This window comes from Chaetura pelagica, unplaced genomic scaffold (assembly GCF_000747805.2).
Source record: "Chaetura pelagica isolate M959 unplaced genomic scaffold, ChaPel_1.0 scaffold361, whole genome shotgun sequence".
NCBI classification, from domain to species: Eukaryota; Metazoa; Chordata; class Aves; order Apodiformes; family Apodidae; genus Chaetura; species Chaetura pelagica.
This window is the reverse complement of record NW_009952363.1, coordinates 180,536-196,248: the sequence shown is the minus strand read 5'-3', so window position 1 is coordinate 196,248 and position 15,713 is coordinate 180,536. Positions and strand designations below refer to the sequence as shown.

The following is a 15,713-nucleotide window of genomic DNA, read 5'->3' as shown; positions in this document are numbered from 1 at the left end:
TGAGCTAAGAGACAAAGTGGATGAACAAATACCATAACGGAAGATTCATCGCTGCCTCTAATCAGTATTAGTTGGTTTTATCAGACTTTCTTTTAGATGAATTGGAAAACATTACAAGAGACATTATGTTGTCTACTTTAATATCAGAGTCTTACTTTCTCCCATTTTACATTTTAAGACCTTTACAATACAGAAGTTATCATCAAGTCCTTTCCTCCACACAGAAAAGCATAACTAAATCACATTTCCATAAGCAACTTTCCTCTATTTTATAAACAGTGGTTTAACATTTGTTATGAAAACAAAGCCAAGCATCTCATACTCAGTTCAACTTCTGTTACCATACCTTTGCAACACCACCAAAACATTCTTAGGTCAGCAAAACAGCTCATCAACAATATCATCTCAGCTCTGCAACTGTGTGTCTTTTTAAGTCATTTTGCTTTTACACATTCCTCCCTTAATAATTCTTAGTTGCTACAGAAGAAAAAAAAACTCAAAAAAACCCAAGATAACTAATCTGACATTTCAACATACAATCATTTAATTAATTTTATTTGGGATTTTTTACAAAGGAAGAAAAATTAAACATTTTAAAGAACATTTTGAAGTGATTTCCATTCCTCTGCTTTCCAAAATACACAGAACTACCTGCTGTGCAGAATTATGGGGAAGGGAGGAGCAGGGATGAGGGAAGCCACGTTAATTGCTTGATTCTTACCTTGAATTTTTGGATATGTGCTTTGTGAGTTGCCTCTCTTGCTTTAGCCAATGAAGCATTTAGATCTTCAATTTCAGAACCAAGCTCCTCATTCTTTAAGTAAGGTAAAATTAGTACTATGTAGAAAGGGTTATTTCCAAGGGATGGTCATTCAGTAAAAACTACCCCATCTCATCAACCATTCATTCAACTACACAAAACAAATACTTCAAAGAACAAAAACATCAAAGCATCATAATAAATCTTGTATAAAGGAACTCTTAGTACACAACACTCTCTAGACCACCTATCACTCAAGTTAAATATTTCCCATCCTTCCACAAAATCTGTATTTCAGCTGATGCTGACCTCCCCTATTTCAGCTGTCTTTATGACAGCTCTTCTTACTCAACAACAGAAAATACTTCATACCTTTTAAGTGGTGCTCAGAGCTGATAAAAATCAGTCTGCAAATGAAAACATTTTTCCTCAAAGTTCTTAAGGAAGAAAGCATCAGTTAAGTATCTTTTCCCTCTCTCTTCTAGTCCAAGACCCAGAACTCCAAATAAACAGAGCTGCCTACAGACACGACAGCAGCGATTAAGGACCCGCTAGAAGCCACTTGATGGTCACGGTGCAACCACTCAGCCCCTGCCACAGACACAACACACACTCCCCCCTCCAATGACAGTTCTACAAAACAACAAGATCATCATCATTCTCCTACCTCTTTTTCCTTTGCTTTCAATGCCAGAGTTAGGCCTTGAATGGTTTTATCCCTTTTCAAACTGTTCTTCTTTTCAACAGCAAGCTCATTTTCTCTCTCTTGTAGCTCTTCTTGAAGTGACTAAATCAAATTATGTGAAAGTTGCATTAACTTCCTACTAAGACACTGTAACTGCACATTAATAAATTCATTCTCTCAGAGTTCCTCTATCATCTTAGTCAGATTACTAACATAAAATATAGCCCCAAAATGTGAGTCATTGCCTTAAAGACGTGCCTGGAATATTGTATAAGAAGCCTAATCTCCCAGGCTGGCCATGAGTATCAGCTTCAGTATTACATGAGCATGCCTATCAGCTCTACTGTAAATGGCTTCAAAAACACTGTCAGCCTTCTGGTCATCTAACATGGAAGTGAATTTACCATGGGACTCACTTTGCTTCCAGTCAAGGCCTGTCTGTATCTATGCACAACAGAAGAGATCCCAACATGCCCTGTAAGTGCTCAAGGAAAAAAGTAAAACTAGGACTTACATGAATTTTTTTTTCAAAGGCATTTCTCTCATTTTTAAGCTCCATCCTAATGGCCTATAAGAACAAAACAGCTGTTACAGTGAAGCAAATTCATTCTAAACACAAATGTAACCTATTAGGCATTAAAATGAAACTAAATGAGCTTCAAAACCCTGGGGGAAGAAAAAAAAGAAAGTAATCAAACTTAGCATGTGCCTTTTGGCAGGAATATATTGAATCAATTGCTTCTTGGAAGGCTACAAATCTACTTGGGCACAATATGAGCCTGTCCAAATTAGGAAAAAACAAAACAAAACTATCACACAACATGTTCTTCCATGAGACAGGACAAATGTATTTGCAGAGTTAATAAAAAGGCATTTTTATGTGACATTCATCTATGTCAGCAAGATGTTTTTATTAAGGGAGATTTTAATTTGCACTCTTCCTTGAGGAGGTTACAGAATTTTATTTTTTTTTAACATGTAATTATACATAAAAACAGTTGTGCAAAGGTTCTTGTCAGGTTTTTTTCTCCAATACTACATCCTAAGAATGACTAAACATTTGTACATTTTGTACATTTCAGTTTCCAGGGTATGTCTGCCTGTTTAAGAGCCAACTGAAATAGATTGATTCTCAGCACCTTTTGTAAGCTACAAGCTAGACAGTCCCTTTAATCAGGTTTTTTTTGTGCCTACATCCCTAACCACAGATTCTTTTCTCCAGGTCATACCAGTAGAGATACTTCTCAAAAATCAACTCCCAAGTCACATTCTTAACTTCTATAGAAGTTATGTCATCTATTCATATCTAGCATTTTTTAATGTATACTTGTGTAAAGCAATTGCACAGTATCTCTAAGACAAGCACAAAGTCAATGGAAACATGACCTCTCATTGGATGAATGGGAAGCAAGGAGAATAAGGGTGAGTGCAGACCACCAAACCACAGGGTAACTGATGAGTGTTAGAGAAATGGGAGAAGGGAGGGAGGAAATAACTGTGGAGAAGAATATTTTTAAAAATTGGCTTAAGTCAGTCACATGCTGTCATGCACAAAACCTTTTAAATCCTACACCACATGAGATTTATGAAAATATAACTGTTCAGTTTCCTCACCTCTATCTCACTATCTTTTTCATGCCTCAAAGCAATGGTAAGTTCTCTGATTTTTTCTGCTGGTAAGTTCCCATCACAAGATCCACTCTGAGATTTTTCCTCTTCAAGGTGTTGAATTATAGCCTCTTTACTTTTCAATGACAGATTCAGTTGCTCTATAAGTCTAAAATTATAAGATTTTAAATATTAATCTTGTATCATCTACCACCAATTCTTCAGTCATTGCATTAAGTCTTGCAGACAACTTTCCTAGGTGAAGACTCCAGAGAATACTTGTAAAATTTAGGAGAGTATTTTCACAACCCTTTCTCCTTCCAGAGAAGCCAGAAAAGGTTGCAGAACTTTAAAGCAAGCAACAAACAGGGCTGAGGTGTCTGCAGAAATGTTCTCTGTCATATTCCACACAGTCTTCACTGCAGTGCTCCAATCCTGACAGCTTTTTTTTCTCCCACACAGTCTTCACTGCAGTGCTCCAATCCTTTTTTTCCACACTTTAAGCACTGTTTTCACACCAGGTACAGAGAAAACAAGTCAAGTTCCACTAAAAACAACTGGTTTTGTAACTGCTTCCCAGCTCAAGTCACTCAGGAGAGCAACTGTGTTCACACAAATGACTGATCCAAAAAGGAAGATAGGGAAAAGAAAAAAAGGAGATATCTTGTGAGCCAAGTTATAATCACTGTGGTGGCACATTGGGTGCAGTATCAAAACAGTCTCAAAATTTTCTGCCAGTGATTTCAGATTTGCAGTTTTTCATCTGCATGCTTTTACAAAAACTGTCTGAAATACACTGAAACTTTGCTTGGGTCCTACCATAATATAAAAACTCTGACATGAAAGCCTCAGACCAACGTAACTCCTGTTATGAGGACAGACCAGCTATGCAGTTACAGAGCAGTAACCTGAGGGTTCAGCCACAGACAGGAAAGGATACTTCAAAGTATAAGGAATCATAACCATGTTTCAACCTCCATTCCAGGCTCAAATCCTTCCAAATACTGAGATTTGAGTTTACAGGCTTTGCCCACCTAAAGCTCTTGAACAACTCACACATCTGCCACGCAAACTCACACCTGCCAAGCAAAGCCTGCACTTAGCAAAGCACAATCAAAACCATACAGCAAAAGTACTGCTTCCCTTCCCATGAGATTTACCAACCTCAGATACATCACTGGAACTAAGGAGTACACAAACCACCACCAAAGCAGTGAGTGAACACAAATGGCCAAGTTCTACTCAGCGATAGTTTCAAGAAAGGAGCCAGCAGAAATTCAGTCAGCAAAGTTACAAAGATGCTTTAAAGCAGAACACCTCCTGTCACATGCATACTGATCCTTTTACACTTTCAGACAACTTTTAAAGATGATTTTGGTATCATGCAGCATGTAAACCAGTTGTTGTGTTAATTTAATGGCTGAAAAAATGAGATGGCCAGTAACCTTCACTCGTGTATTTGAGGGTAGGATCAAGCTTTGAAACCATATTGACTCTTCACATTTCAAGCACTAAAGAATTCCAGTGGCTACAAACATCACCACCAAGGGTTCTGACCTGTCTTTCTCAGATGCTGTGATCATATCCAAGTCCTTTGCAGGGGCATTCATAATTGAAGAAAGTTTCTGCTCAGCAGCTGTTCTCAGAGTTTTCTCCTTCTCGCTCATTGCAATGGCTTTTTCCACATCTTCTTGGGCAGCTTTAAGATTCTGTAATTAAAACACACCATCCTGATGCCTCTAAAAACAAAATGCTCACACAATTTTTCACATCTTGAAGTTTCTTCTACTAAACATATGTTGGTATGTTTAACTTAGCAACTTTTACCAAGTATTTCAAGTGCTTTGCAAATGCTTCTGAACCCTGTGTTCGCCTTTTCAAGATTAATCCATTTTCTGTGGTACATAAAGAGAGGGAGTTTGTTTCAAAGAAATAAAACAAATACCCTGATAGCAGAACTGGAAACAAAAGCTCTCCTATACTACGGCTTTAAATTTAGCTATTATAATTTGGCTTTGTCCATTGTTCTCCCACTATCATAATAAATAGCTACACTTACAGAGGTTAAAGAAGTGCTTTTTTATTCAATCAGAGATGAAATTAATATTCACAGGCTCACTGTAGCTAATTGGCAATCTTCCCAACATAATTTATAATATTTTGCAAGAACAGATAAAGTATGAACCAGACAATTTTTCCTTGAACAGCAATGGAAACAGATAAAACTCCAGTCAGCTTCCTCTAGTGACCCAACTCACGGCAATGGGGAACTCCAGAAAAACCACACTTGTCATCCACTATGTAACATTTGTTTCAGATCTTAATTTTTATATTGTAAGCTTCCCTGCTGTGCTCACTGGATTTCGCTTTCTACAAAGAAAAGCATACTTGTAGCCTAAGAAGTAATTCCCCTCTCCTCTTCAAGCCTGTATTAAAAATCTCTACCTTTGAGGGAGTGTGAAGAAAGAGTCCTTCACCACTAGACTCATCCTCTCTCCTGAAATGCCATTCTGCCAACATTCATTCTTTTAATCAAAAACTCTGAAAGAAATCCATCTCTGTTAGTGCAAACAAGTGACCAATGCTGCTCTGCAGTGTCCACATTCATAAGCACAAAGAACTGAAGTTAGAGGCCAACACTATCTTCAGGCTACAGAAAATACTGTATGACTATGAGATCACAGTATTTGCCCTTCTGCTGGACAGATCTGGGAAACACCAGTCTGGCTGATTTGGTACAGAATAAGTAACTTAGGAACTCCTCTACCTATCCAATAGCTTGAAGGATGCTTTGAGAAGTTCCAGTTCCACTGAACTGAAAAAAAGGTCAGAGAGATTCCCTCCTCCTCCTTCCTGAAGGAGTTCACTGCTTTATGAACCCTGCTAAATCACCCTGATAGAAAACACCATCAGGAGATTGCTACCAGCATCTTCCATGACCAGTTCATGCTCTAGGGAAGAAAAACAAATATTGCAATATACCCACTTGTGCTATTTCTGTCTATTTTATTTCTCTTCACCAGCTTTCTGTTCTCTCACAAACACAGCTGCAAAATCCCACACCCCCAGTGTAAACATAAGTGTATACAGTCAACAATGCAAAACAACCACGAGCATATGTACCTCTAGAGCTTAACATAAACATTTATATCCAGCACAGCCCATTCCCTCTCAGATTTGTTCTTTACAAAAAACTGGACTTCTTGCTTCTGAGGAAGCAAGTTGTTCATATGGACAATTCTTATTTTTTTTGCCTTTATACTATAAATGAGGAAAACAAAGCAAATGCCCTGTAAATATCTCAGCAATAGCTCAACAGTAAACACAGGAAAAAACCTTATTGAGCACAGACAGCAAGGAATTCAAAAAGACATTTGTTAAGAATAACCCTGTGGAACAGGAGGCCATTGTGCATAAAGATAATATGGTTACAACAGAAAGAAACCAGTAACACCTGGCAGATCAGTCTAACAAGGGTGTAAGGCAGGCAGGAGCCACACAGGGAAGCCCCCACTGTCACCCGCCCAGAAGCTGCCATAAGCAGGTGGCCTCTCTCAGCCTCTGATGGACACACAAGCAGAGAGAGAAAAATCCACAGAATCCTAGATTTATATTGCAGTCCTGGAAGATGGAAACTGACAGGAGCCCTGAGTGGTTCCAGGATTTACAAAGCTGAGACCTTATCAGCAAAAGTGTTCAAAATCCAGCCTCTCTTCCTCCACTCAGAGATGGCATTTCTGACAATGTAGCCTCCTCACACCGGAATTCAGGAATCAAAGACTTGTGCTGACTGCACCTAAATACCACCAATAGGTACAATCTTCCTGAAGAACTGCAATCTTCAGATTTGACAGCTCCAGAACAGCTAAAAATTCTGTTGTTTGGGGTTTTTCTTTTCCTTCTTTTGTGTGCAGATGGTTTTGCACTGGCTATTTCTCCAGGAAAGCTGATACAATTTTGAAAGAACAAGCAGATCACAGTATCAAATCTCAGGCAACAGAACACAGACAGTACTGACTCCTAACTATTCCTTCTGTTTAAGCCACTCACCTCTTCCAGGAAGCTTATTCTTCTGGTCAGGATTTCTTCTATTTCTTGCATCTTCTTTTGTGCCTCATCTTTCACACGCTGTATTTCAGCATTACCACCCTGGGCCAAGCTTTCAACTGCTTTACTGAAAAATCAAATACAGACAGAAATCCCATTGCATATCAGAGTGGAAAACATTTAAAGTGCAACTAGCTGAGAGATTATGCACAAGCATTTGCCACATTCTCTGCACCTGCTTGTCACTTTAAGGTTAAACACCAAAATCTACACACAATATACTAAGTTTGGTGGTACAAGTCTGAGAGTTCTACACACAAGCCTCACAGTGGGTAAGCAAGCATCTTATCAGTGTGATGAAGAAGTGTAATATTTCCTTCATGCTTTTAAAACTTCCAAATGGTAGTTAGATCTTCTACAAAAAGCAGCATTGGAGTTAACTGAAGATCTGTAGCTGCTGAGACTTCTCCAACTGTCTTTTCTGTAACTGTGAATACCTTGTGAGAACAGAACAGCTAGTTTTCCCTTACTAAACCTTCCTTCCCTAGTTCTTACAGCAATGCATTGTATACCGGTAACCAGATACCCTTCCAGTGCCTGAAGGGGCTCCAGGAAAGCTGGGGAGGGACGTGGGACAAGGGCAGGGAAGCATGGGATGAGGGGGAATGGATTAAAACTGGAAGAGTCCCCTCTTTAGATTTAGATGAGACATTAGGAAGAAATTCTTTAGTGTGAGGGTGGTGAGAGCCTGGCCCAGGTTGCCCAGGGAAGCTGTGGCTGCCCCATCCCTGGCAGTGTTGAAGGGCAGGCTGGATGGGGCTTGGAGCAACCTGGGCTGGTGGGAGGTGTTCCTGCCCATGCAGGGGGTTGGATCTAGATGATCTTTAAGGTCCCTTCCAACTCTAAAACCTCAAGAAAAAATAAACAGAAGCAAGATCTTGGAAATCCTAAGGAACAGACATCAAGAAATGCACTGGCACTTACGAGGCTTTGATGAGCAGTTTCTCTCTTTCCTGCAGCTCCCATTTCAGACTTTCTATCTCAACTTTCAGCTCAATGTTCTAGGACAGAAGAATGAAAGTGTCTGCAGAGAATTCAGAGGCCATCCTATCCAAATGTTACTGGCAATGTGTGGATTACTTTTGGCTGGACCAGCAAATAGAAAGTACCATTGGGTTAAGAGTAGCATAGAGACATTTTAGCTCATAAAGGACATAATTTGCAAGTTTTGACCTTTAGAAATCTCTAAAAGGATTTAGGGCCATTTTACTCAAGCAATACAGGTTCCCTGCAACACACACACACTTTACCATAATGAGGAATAGTGCAGATCAGACTGGAAGTTTCTAGGGCTTTCTAGGGAAGTTTCTAGTTATTCTTCGAGCTGAGATACTTGATTTTCTTTTAAAACACTGAACAAGTATCAAGTTTTTTCATAATCTGTTTAACATTGTTTTGTTAAAGCCTGAGAAAACTTCTGATGACATAAGCACACACTGTATGAAGAACCACTTGCCCTGCAAGGTGACAGGTACTATTTCAATACATTAACAATTACAAGACAGTCACCAGTGTATACGACCAGAAGACCAGTCAACAATATCCATTTGAAACCATGACCTAACTAAACATGAATTTGTCCACTTAACTACTGCAACAGGCCTCAAGAGAGGCTAAAGTTTCCATCCTACTGCAGCAGAGACCTGATCCAAGCCTGTGTTATAAATAATGTGCTGCTGCGTTATCAAAACAATGACTTTTCCCTTCTAGAATGCAGGCACCAAAGGGCATAAGAAATGCTTCCTATCCTCTGTAAACCCAAAACAACAAGGATGCAAGACATACCACTCAACTCCAATCCTTCTTCCAACTTAAAGATACCCTTTTTTTTCCACAAAGTGATGTAGGAATCAAATAGATCTCCTGACTCCTGTACAAATATGCATTCTTTCAATGTAGAGCAATAAAACCAGAAGCTATACACAACCCTAATGAAACTTTATCTCCAGGCTTCAAGGGAAGCAACTTGGAGCTGGGGTGCCCAAACAACCTCCAAGTAGCTGTACTGGAACAGAGGGATGAACTGAACTGACTGATAGTAGAAAGCTGCATAACTATATATCAGGCTCAGGACAAGTGTGCTACTGCCTCTGTTCCCCATTCCAGGTATTATTTCAGTAGCACAACTCCCAAAGACTCATAATCACTTACTGGAAACATAATAGCTCTTCCTCTGTCCCATAGAGATGGACACTCACACACAAAACTCCACACCTCATAAAGGTCATTTCTAATATAGTTATTACTAAAAGGACTAGACCAGAATAAAAGAATCATACCAATATTTCCAACAATAAAGAAAACTCTAAAGATGAGTGAAACAGGTAACCCCCCCAACAAGACAAACTCTTCAAAAAGATACACAATTTTATTAAATTATTCTCAGTGCATACGATTCTGTGTATTTCCTCAATGGGACCATCAAATTTCTGCTGCATTCTCTCCTCCAGAAAGTATATGCGAAGCTTCAGGTTGAAGTTCTCTTTTTTCAGATCAGTGATTTGCTGTGAAATAATTAAGAAAAGGAGCAAATTATGCCATGTGTTTCAAACCGAGTTAATTACAGAACGAAAGCTACTATCACTTGGCTTTGTTGTGCAATATCGAAGTTCAACCCACTGGGCAGGGTTAAACACATACCTGTTTGTGGGTGATGTACACACATAGACATATTGTGAAGCTGCTGGTAACAGCATATGATGATACCCATGTCAAAATGAAAAATTATTCCCTCCAAGTCAGTGTCACCCAGGGAGCTGCAAATACTTCAAGCCCTTCACAAGGTTTCTATCATCTCCAGCTTCAGCACATTATCACAGAACTCAGTTTTCTCCCACCATCCCATCCCAGCTGTAACATTTTTTCCCCCATCTCACACAAACAAGAAGAAGTCCCACTCCAGCCTAACCCTTCTCAATGTTTTTCAGTTTTGTTTTAGTTTTAGGATATATATAGGCACATTAACACATGCATAAACTTTGTGTGTTTGTGTAAGATGGTATCCTGCAGCTTGTGTTTAGTTTTAGCCCTGCAAAACTCCACTTAAGAAAATAACAACTACAAAATAGTATGGTTTAAAAGCATAACACACATGTTGCTGTGCAGACAGTGCTTTTTAGAATATCCCTTCTTTAAGTACTAAAACACTGGCTGACTTTACACAGGAAAAAAAAAAAGTTTTTTAAGTCTAGAAATATCAAGTAGTTCCTTCTTCTGTAAAACAGAACTTAGACAAAATGTAAGATACCACATTGAAACAGCAAAAGTTTGGGAAGGTAGCCTTATTCATGGAAAGAAAAGCTACAAGCACACAAGGCACAGGAGCCCAATCCAACACCACTAAAACCTTTATTCCATCCCATATTTCATCCTGCAATTCTTTAGGGAAAAATTGCTTATGATTTTTAACCTTCCTAGTAGAAGCAGTAACATAGTTGATGGCTCCATTAAAGAAAAGAGTCTCCCTCTAATTTTTTTTAATACACTAAGCATAAAACATTCATTCAAATAAGACTTGTGTCCCCTGCCAGATGCTTCCAGCAAAGGGAAATCTAATCTGTTACAGAGCTACTAATAAAACATTTATGTAGGCTCTTCCAGAACAGTATAGTACCATTTGCAAAAATTATTAGCAATACAAGTCTTAAAATATTTGGCTTATGAAACCTAAGATTATTTTCTGTAACTGCACTCAGAACCTGCATCTGCAAACAATTCTTCAGCTTAATAATCTTTGCTCAAGATGCTTTGTCATTTTTCACACAAGTAAATGTCATCCAAGCACCTGAAAATGCACTTGACTACACCAACTTTGTGGCCCCCTGACACACCCTGAAGCCTGTCTGCAGAAGCAATACACATATTTACCTTTGTTCCCCTACAATTCCAACTGGATGATCACAAACAGCACAAGATATCAACTTGAGCTATTAACTCCACAAACAGCACAAGATATCAACTTGAGCTATGCAAGTTGTAACTGTTTAAAGTGCAATAACTCATGAGTATTGTGGGGAATCTGGAGTAACTGCAGTGACTATTTTGGAACATTCAAATAGATGTCAGCTTGAAAACAATAAAGCTTCACACTTAAAGTCACAGAGCCCAGTGCACAATATTGCCCAAAAGGGAAAACCTTATTCAGTGCAAGCAGAGAAATGGAAGATTTCTGAGATGAAGGAAGGCTGCAGAACTGGGCTAGATCCTGCATGTCTTGCTGGCAAGTTCAGCACTATGCTCAACTAGTGAGATCAGACCTTACAGCACTACGTTTGTCAGTAGATCATTCCTAACATTCTCTGTTCATTCAGAAAAAAGTCCAAGTGCCAAAGACACTCTGAGATTCTATCAGATGAACTTTTAGTAAGTCTTCACACATTCAACTCATTTCTGCCTCAAAAGGAAAAAACAATTTCTAAAGAACTTGGCCTTCCTTAATTCTACTCACGTGTATTTCAGAGGCAACAGCATTAAATCAAAGCTTAAGGGTAGTATTTTCAAAAGGCAAACAAAACAGACTATGTCATCAAGAACCAAGAAGTTAAACAGATGTTATCTCTGACATTCAGTTTGTCTGAGGAAAGCTAATTTAGGGAGACAACAATTACAAAGTTATAGCTTAATAAAAGACAACATGGAAAATGCAAACAAGTTCATACTCCAGAGGGGTTTTAATGACAAGCCTCTCAACCTAAGTATTTAAAGTCTCAGTCTTAATTCCTTTATGCATTTTGATTTCTGTATTTAAGAAAGGAATGGAAGAAGAGAAATAGCAGACACTTCTTGACAAACCAGGACAATGAAATACACTCTACACAGAATATTCCACACCATGTGGAGCATTGTACTAAAAAGCAGTTGCCTAGCTCAGCTGAGCTCCTTTCCAAGTCTGCAGAGCCACTTCTGTGCAAAATGGCATCTGTGGTTTCACAGCACTACTCAGTTTTTGCCAGCAGAGGCCATTTGACAAGACAGCAAAGCTCTAAATGGATTTGTGGAGACAAGAAAAAACCCACAAATACTATTACTTAGTTCCCTAACTCGATACCAATCATCCTTTCTATTCATTAACATCTAATAAATCATGATGAGGTCCTCAATTAAAGATGCCCTCCACATGCCCATGTAATCACACATTCTATCACAAGGTGGTTCCCCCCCATATTGCAAGAAAGTGGGACACACCAAAAATGCTTTAAATAAATAAATAAATCTGATATTGCCTAACTCAGCATCTTCTTCAGGTCTAAACATAAAAGGACCTTTTTTACATGGATCCACAATTTATCCCATTCAAGGGACATTCCATCCATTCTTTTCTCTCCCAGATGCAAGGCAAGGAGCCCACTCATTTCATTACTTCCTGCTCATATTCTCTACAAATAACACAGCCTCAAAGGTCAGCAAAATTGTGCAGTAAAATAGATAGATACATATACATACACAAACCAACTCCAAGCAGGACATATCAGGACCTTTATCTGCTGACTCAGATTTGCTTTAAAATGGGGGAAGAACAGCCCTACACAGCTGCTACTGGATGCTTGGTAAATAGTGAAAGCTCAAAGAAAGTAAATGCTCCTTTTCTTCTAACAACCAGCACAGACCCACAAACAGAAGTTACAGAATGATCTCTATGTTTAATAGATTCTTCTTACTTGAACATATTTTTGAGCTTCACTATACTTTTAGCATCCCTAAAAAGCCTAAGAGAAATTGTTTATCTCAGTTTAACATAAGGGGTGCATAGGTACTGGGGAAGCCAGAGCTCTGTGGGGAGACTCTTTCTCCTCCACATCACACATAACAGATTTTTTTTCATCCCTTCTACAACTTTTCCCCCTGTGCAAACAAACACTGCTAATAAACAACCCACCTGCAGAATGCACATTCTAGACTGAGTTCTTTGGCACATATCACACAGTTTAAAGATTTTAAGCACATACGTACGTATGCAAAGGGAGTCACTTTCTACCCAAAACAAAAGAGAAAGTGAAATACATACAGACTGTAAAAAACATCCTTCACCAAGACTATCCAAAACAAGCTTTAAATTCTGAGCAAAGAGCATCGCTTTCTCCTCAGTGGGTTGTAAGGTCACAAGAAACTTAAAGTTTAGAAGAAACACTCAATTCAAACATAACAATGCTACAAAAGGCAACAGCAGCTACAGAAGCACAACACAAACTGCAGACACTGGAACACACCCTAAGGACAGCAAGCCATAACTTTTATCTGGAGCAGGCACCTCAGAGAGCTTTGCTTGCTTTCTCCTCTACAGTTTCTTCACACAACCATAAGAAGTTGAGTTAAACAATTTAAAGCCTTTTACAGGGAAACCATCCTGCAACACAGCAATACCCCAATCAAATGAGCATTCAGCAGTAAGCAACAACTGGCTCCCTCAGTTTAAACAACCAATACAATTAAGATTTTTAAATAATCTTATGTTTTCCTTTATATCCTAGTAAGTGTCAAAAACACTCACTAGAATCTACAGAACTGCCACAATGCTACTAGATCTTTACAGCAAAAGCATTCCAAGCACACTGTCCTGGTTGGAGCCAGGATGAAGCCAATTTTTCTTTTACTGAAAGTAAAATCCTTCATCCTGGCTCCAACCAGCACATACATTTTGCATAGTTATAAGCTAATTAAGAAAACAAACCCTGAACCAGTCTAAACAAAAATAAACTTGATGCTTCTCTGAAATAAATCAGTTGCAGACTTCTAAACCAAGATCTCAGTTTCAAGTGATTGCATGAACTTTTCAGCAGAGGGTGCCAGTTTCTGTTGCACAGCTGAAGAGCAGCAGTTGGCTAATAACGAGAACACATGTTTTGTCTGGTTTTGGAAGGAATAATTAAGAAATGGAGGTTCAAGAGGCAGACAGCTGCTGGTCACACCTGCAACGGATCTCAGCTGATTGACTCAAGTTAAAAAGCTGAGCCAGAGAGTCAACACCTCAGCCAACATGTTAGAAACATCTTGGCCACAAATCTGCTACCCAGTCTTGTATCAAAAGTCTACTTACATTTTCATAGTCCTTCATGGTCCGAGCTCTTGTTGGCGAGACTGTATCTACTGCCACATCTGGCAACACTGGAAATTTAAGATAGAACAAGTTCAGACAGCTGAATCTCTAAGCTAGGCTTCTGTTTGCAAACAGCAAAGACTTACAGTAATCTAAACATAAATGCAACACCTTTTGGGAAGCAAGGGAGGCATTTTTGGCCTCTTCTTTACATCACATGTTAGTGCTACTAAGTAGTTAGTATCTAGATCTCTTTCCAATCACAGTAAGTTGTCTATCACTTAAACTCCCAAATTCCAACCTCACCTGTTTAAACCAAAATGCACACTGAAATTAAGCTGAAGTGCACTTGCAAGACTCAGTCCTCAGAACAACTAGAAAGGACTATTACAATTAAGTCCTAATAAACCATTAAAAAGCAGTTCAAACCTTTCAGTATCTTACTGGTCACAGGACAGGCCTCAGCCTTAGACTCAGGGAAACCATGAGCAGAGGAAGTACCTGGTATCTCTGTTCCTAAAGCATAATCCCTTCTGAATGTGCATGTACATAAACTCCTGGTTGCACACACATTCTGTAACAGCCACATCTGTGCATAACTTATTTCCCTTCAAATCTGCAACAGCCAACTTTAAGTCAGCATAATGGCACTGTAAAAAACATGTAGCACACCCATCCTCTTAAATATAAAGGAGAGTTAGCTGAGGACTCTGACTGAATCTCATAGTAACTAAAAGAAAATATTTCACTTTAAATACTTCCAAAACTGTAGAGCAGTCTTGAAAACGACCCAAAGAATACCTGCCAGTGGTTTTTAGATGTTGGCACTGTAATTAATTTCACAAGACACCTTTCCTAGAGGACATGCAGAGCACAGGAACATTACGTTGCAGCACTGGATGTTTCCTATATTTGCTTCCTTTCACGGGCAGATTTTCCTAGTAAACCATCTCATCTGTCTTAGTTTCAATTTCCTGCTTCGTTTATACAACGAAGTCAGCGAAGTTATGCTGCTGGATACGTGCAGGAGCAAACAAAAACATCCGCCCCGAGTTTACAGAGCAGGGAACAGTTACCCACCCTGGGCAGCTTCAAAACACCAGTATTGAGCCATTTCACCTCCTCAAAAGTGTTTCGTTCCATTTCACCCGAAGATACACACGGTTACACAGCACCACGTAGGAAAACACACCGAATTACAGCTTCTGCCCAAGGGGAACTCGATAGGAAAGGTTCTTAACACAGGAACAGATCGAAGATACTGAGTCTAGGTCAGGGCTTCAGGCAGGAGTTGCTCAGCAGGGCTGGGCTGAGCCCCTCCCGGCACAGCCCGCGGCTCCACACCGCTCAGCAGAGGATGGAACAGCAAATACCGCCCCACGGGATGTCCCCAGGATTTCCAGCATACGCTCCACGGACCCACGGAGCATCTTCTGTGAGGCGGCAGGAGCAGCAGCGGGGCCGGCGATTTAGAGTCTCGGAAACACAACTCACAAAAAGCCGCATCCACTCATTCCAGC

At 39.5% G+C, this 15,713-nt stretch overlaps 1 protein-coding gene across 1 annotated transcript in view; it reads right to left on the bottom strand.

Moving 5' to 3' along the window:
- Positions 1–14,253, bottom strand: part of CDK5RAP2 (CDK5 regulatory subunit associated protein 2) — an 81,495-nt gene extending 67,242 nt beyond the window's left edge. The window contains exons 1-9 of the mRNA XM_010007947.1: positions 14,194–14,253; positions 9,554–9,664; positions 8,085–8,161; positions 7,104–7,227; positions 4,611–4,762; positions 3,060–3,222; positions 1,960–2,013; positions 1,428–1,547; positions 722–814 (exon numbers count right to left, since the gene is read on the bottom strand). Of these exons, the coding sequence (XP_010006249.1) occupies positions 722–814; positions 1,428–1,547; positions 1,960–2,013; positions 3,060–3,222; positions 4,611–4,762; positions 7,104–7,227; positions 8,085–8,161; positions 9,554–9,664; positions 14,194–14,211 (912 nt within the window). The 5' untranslated portion in view covers positions 14,212–14,253. The remainder of the gene's footprint in view (positions 1–721; positions 815–1,427; positions 1,548–1,959; positions 2,014–3,059; positions 3,223–4,610; positions 4,763–7,103; positions 7,228–8,084; positions 8,162–9,553; positions 9,665–14,193) is intronic.
- Positions 14,254–15,713: the final 1,460 nt, after the last annotated feature.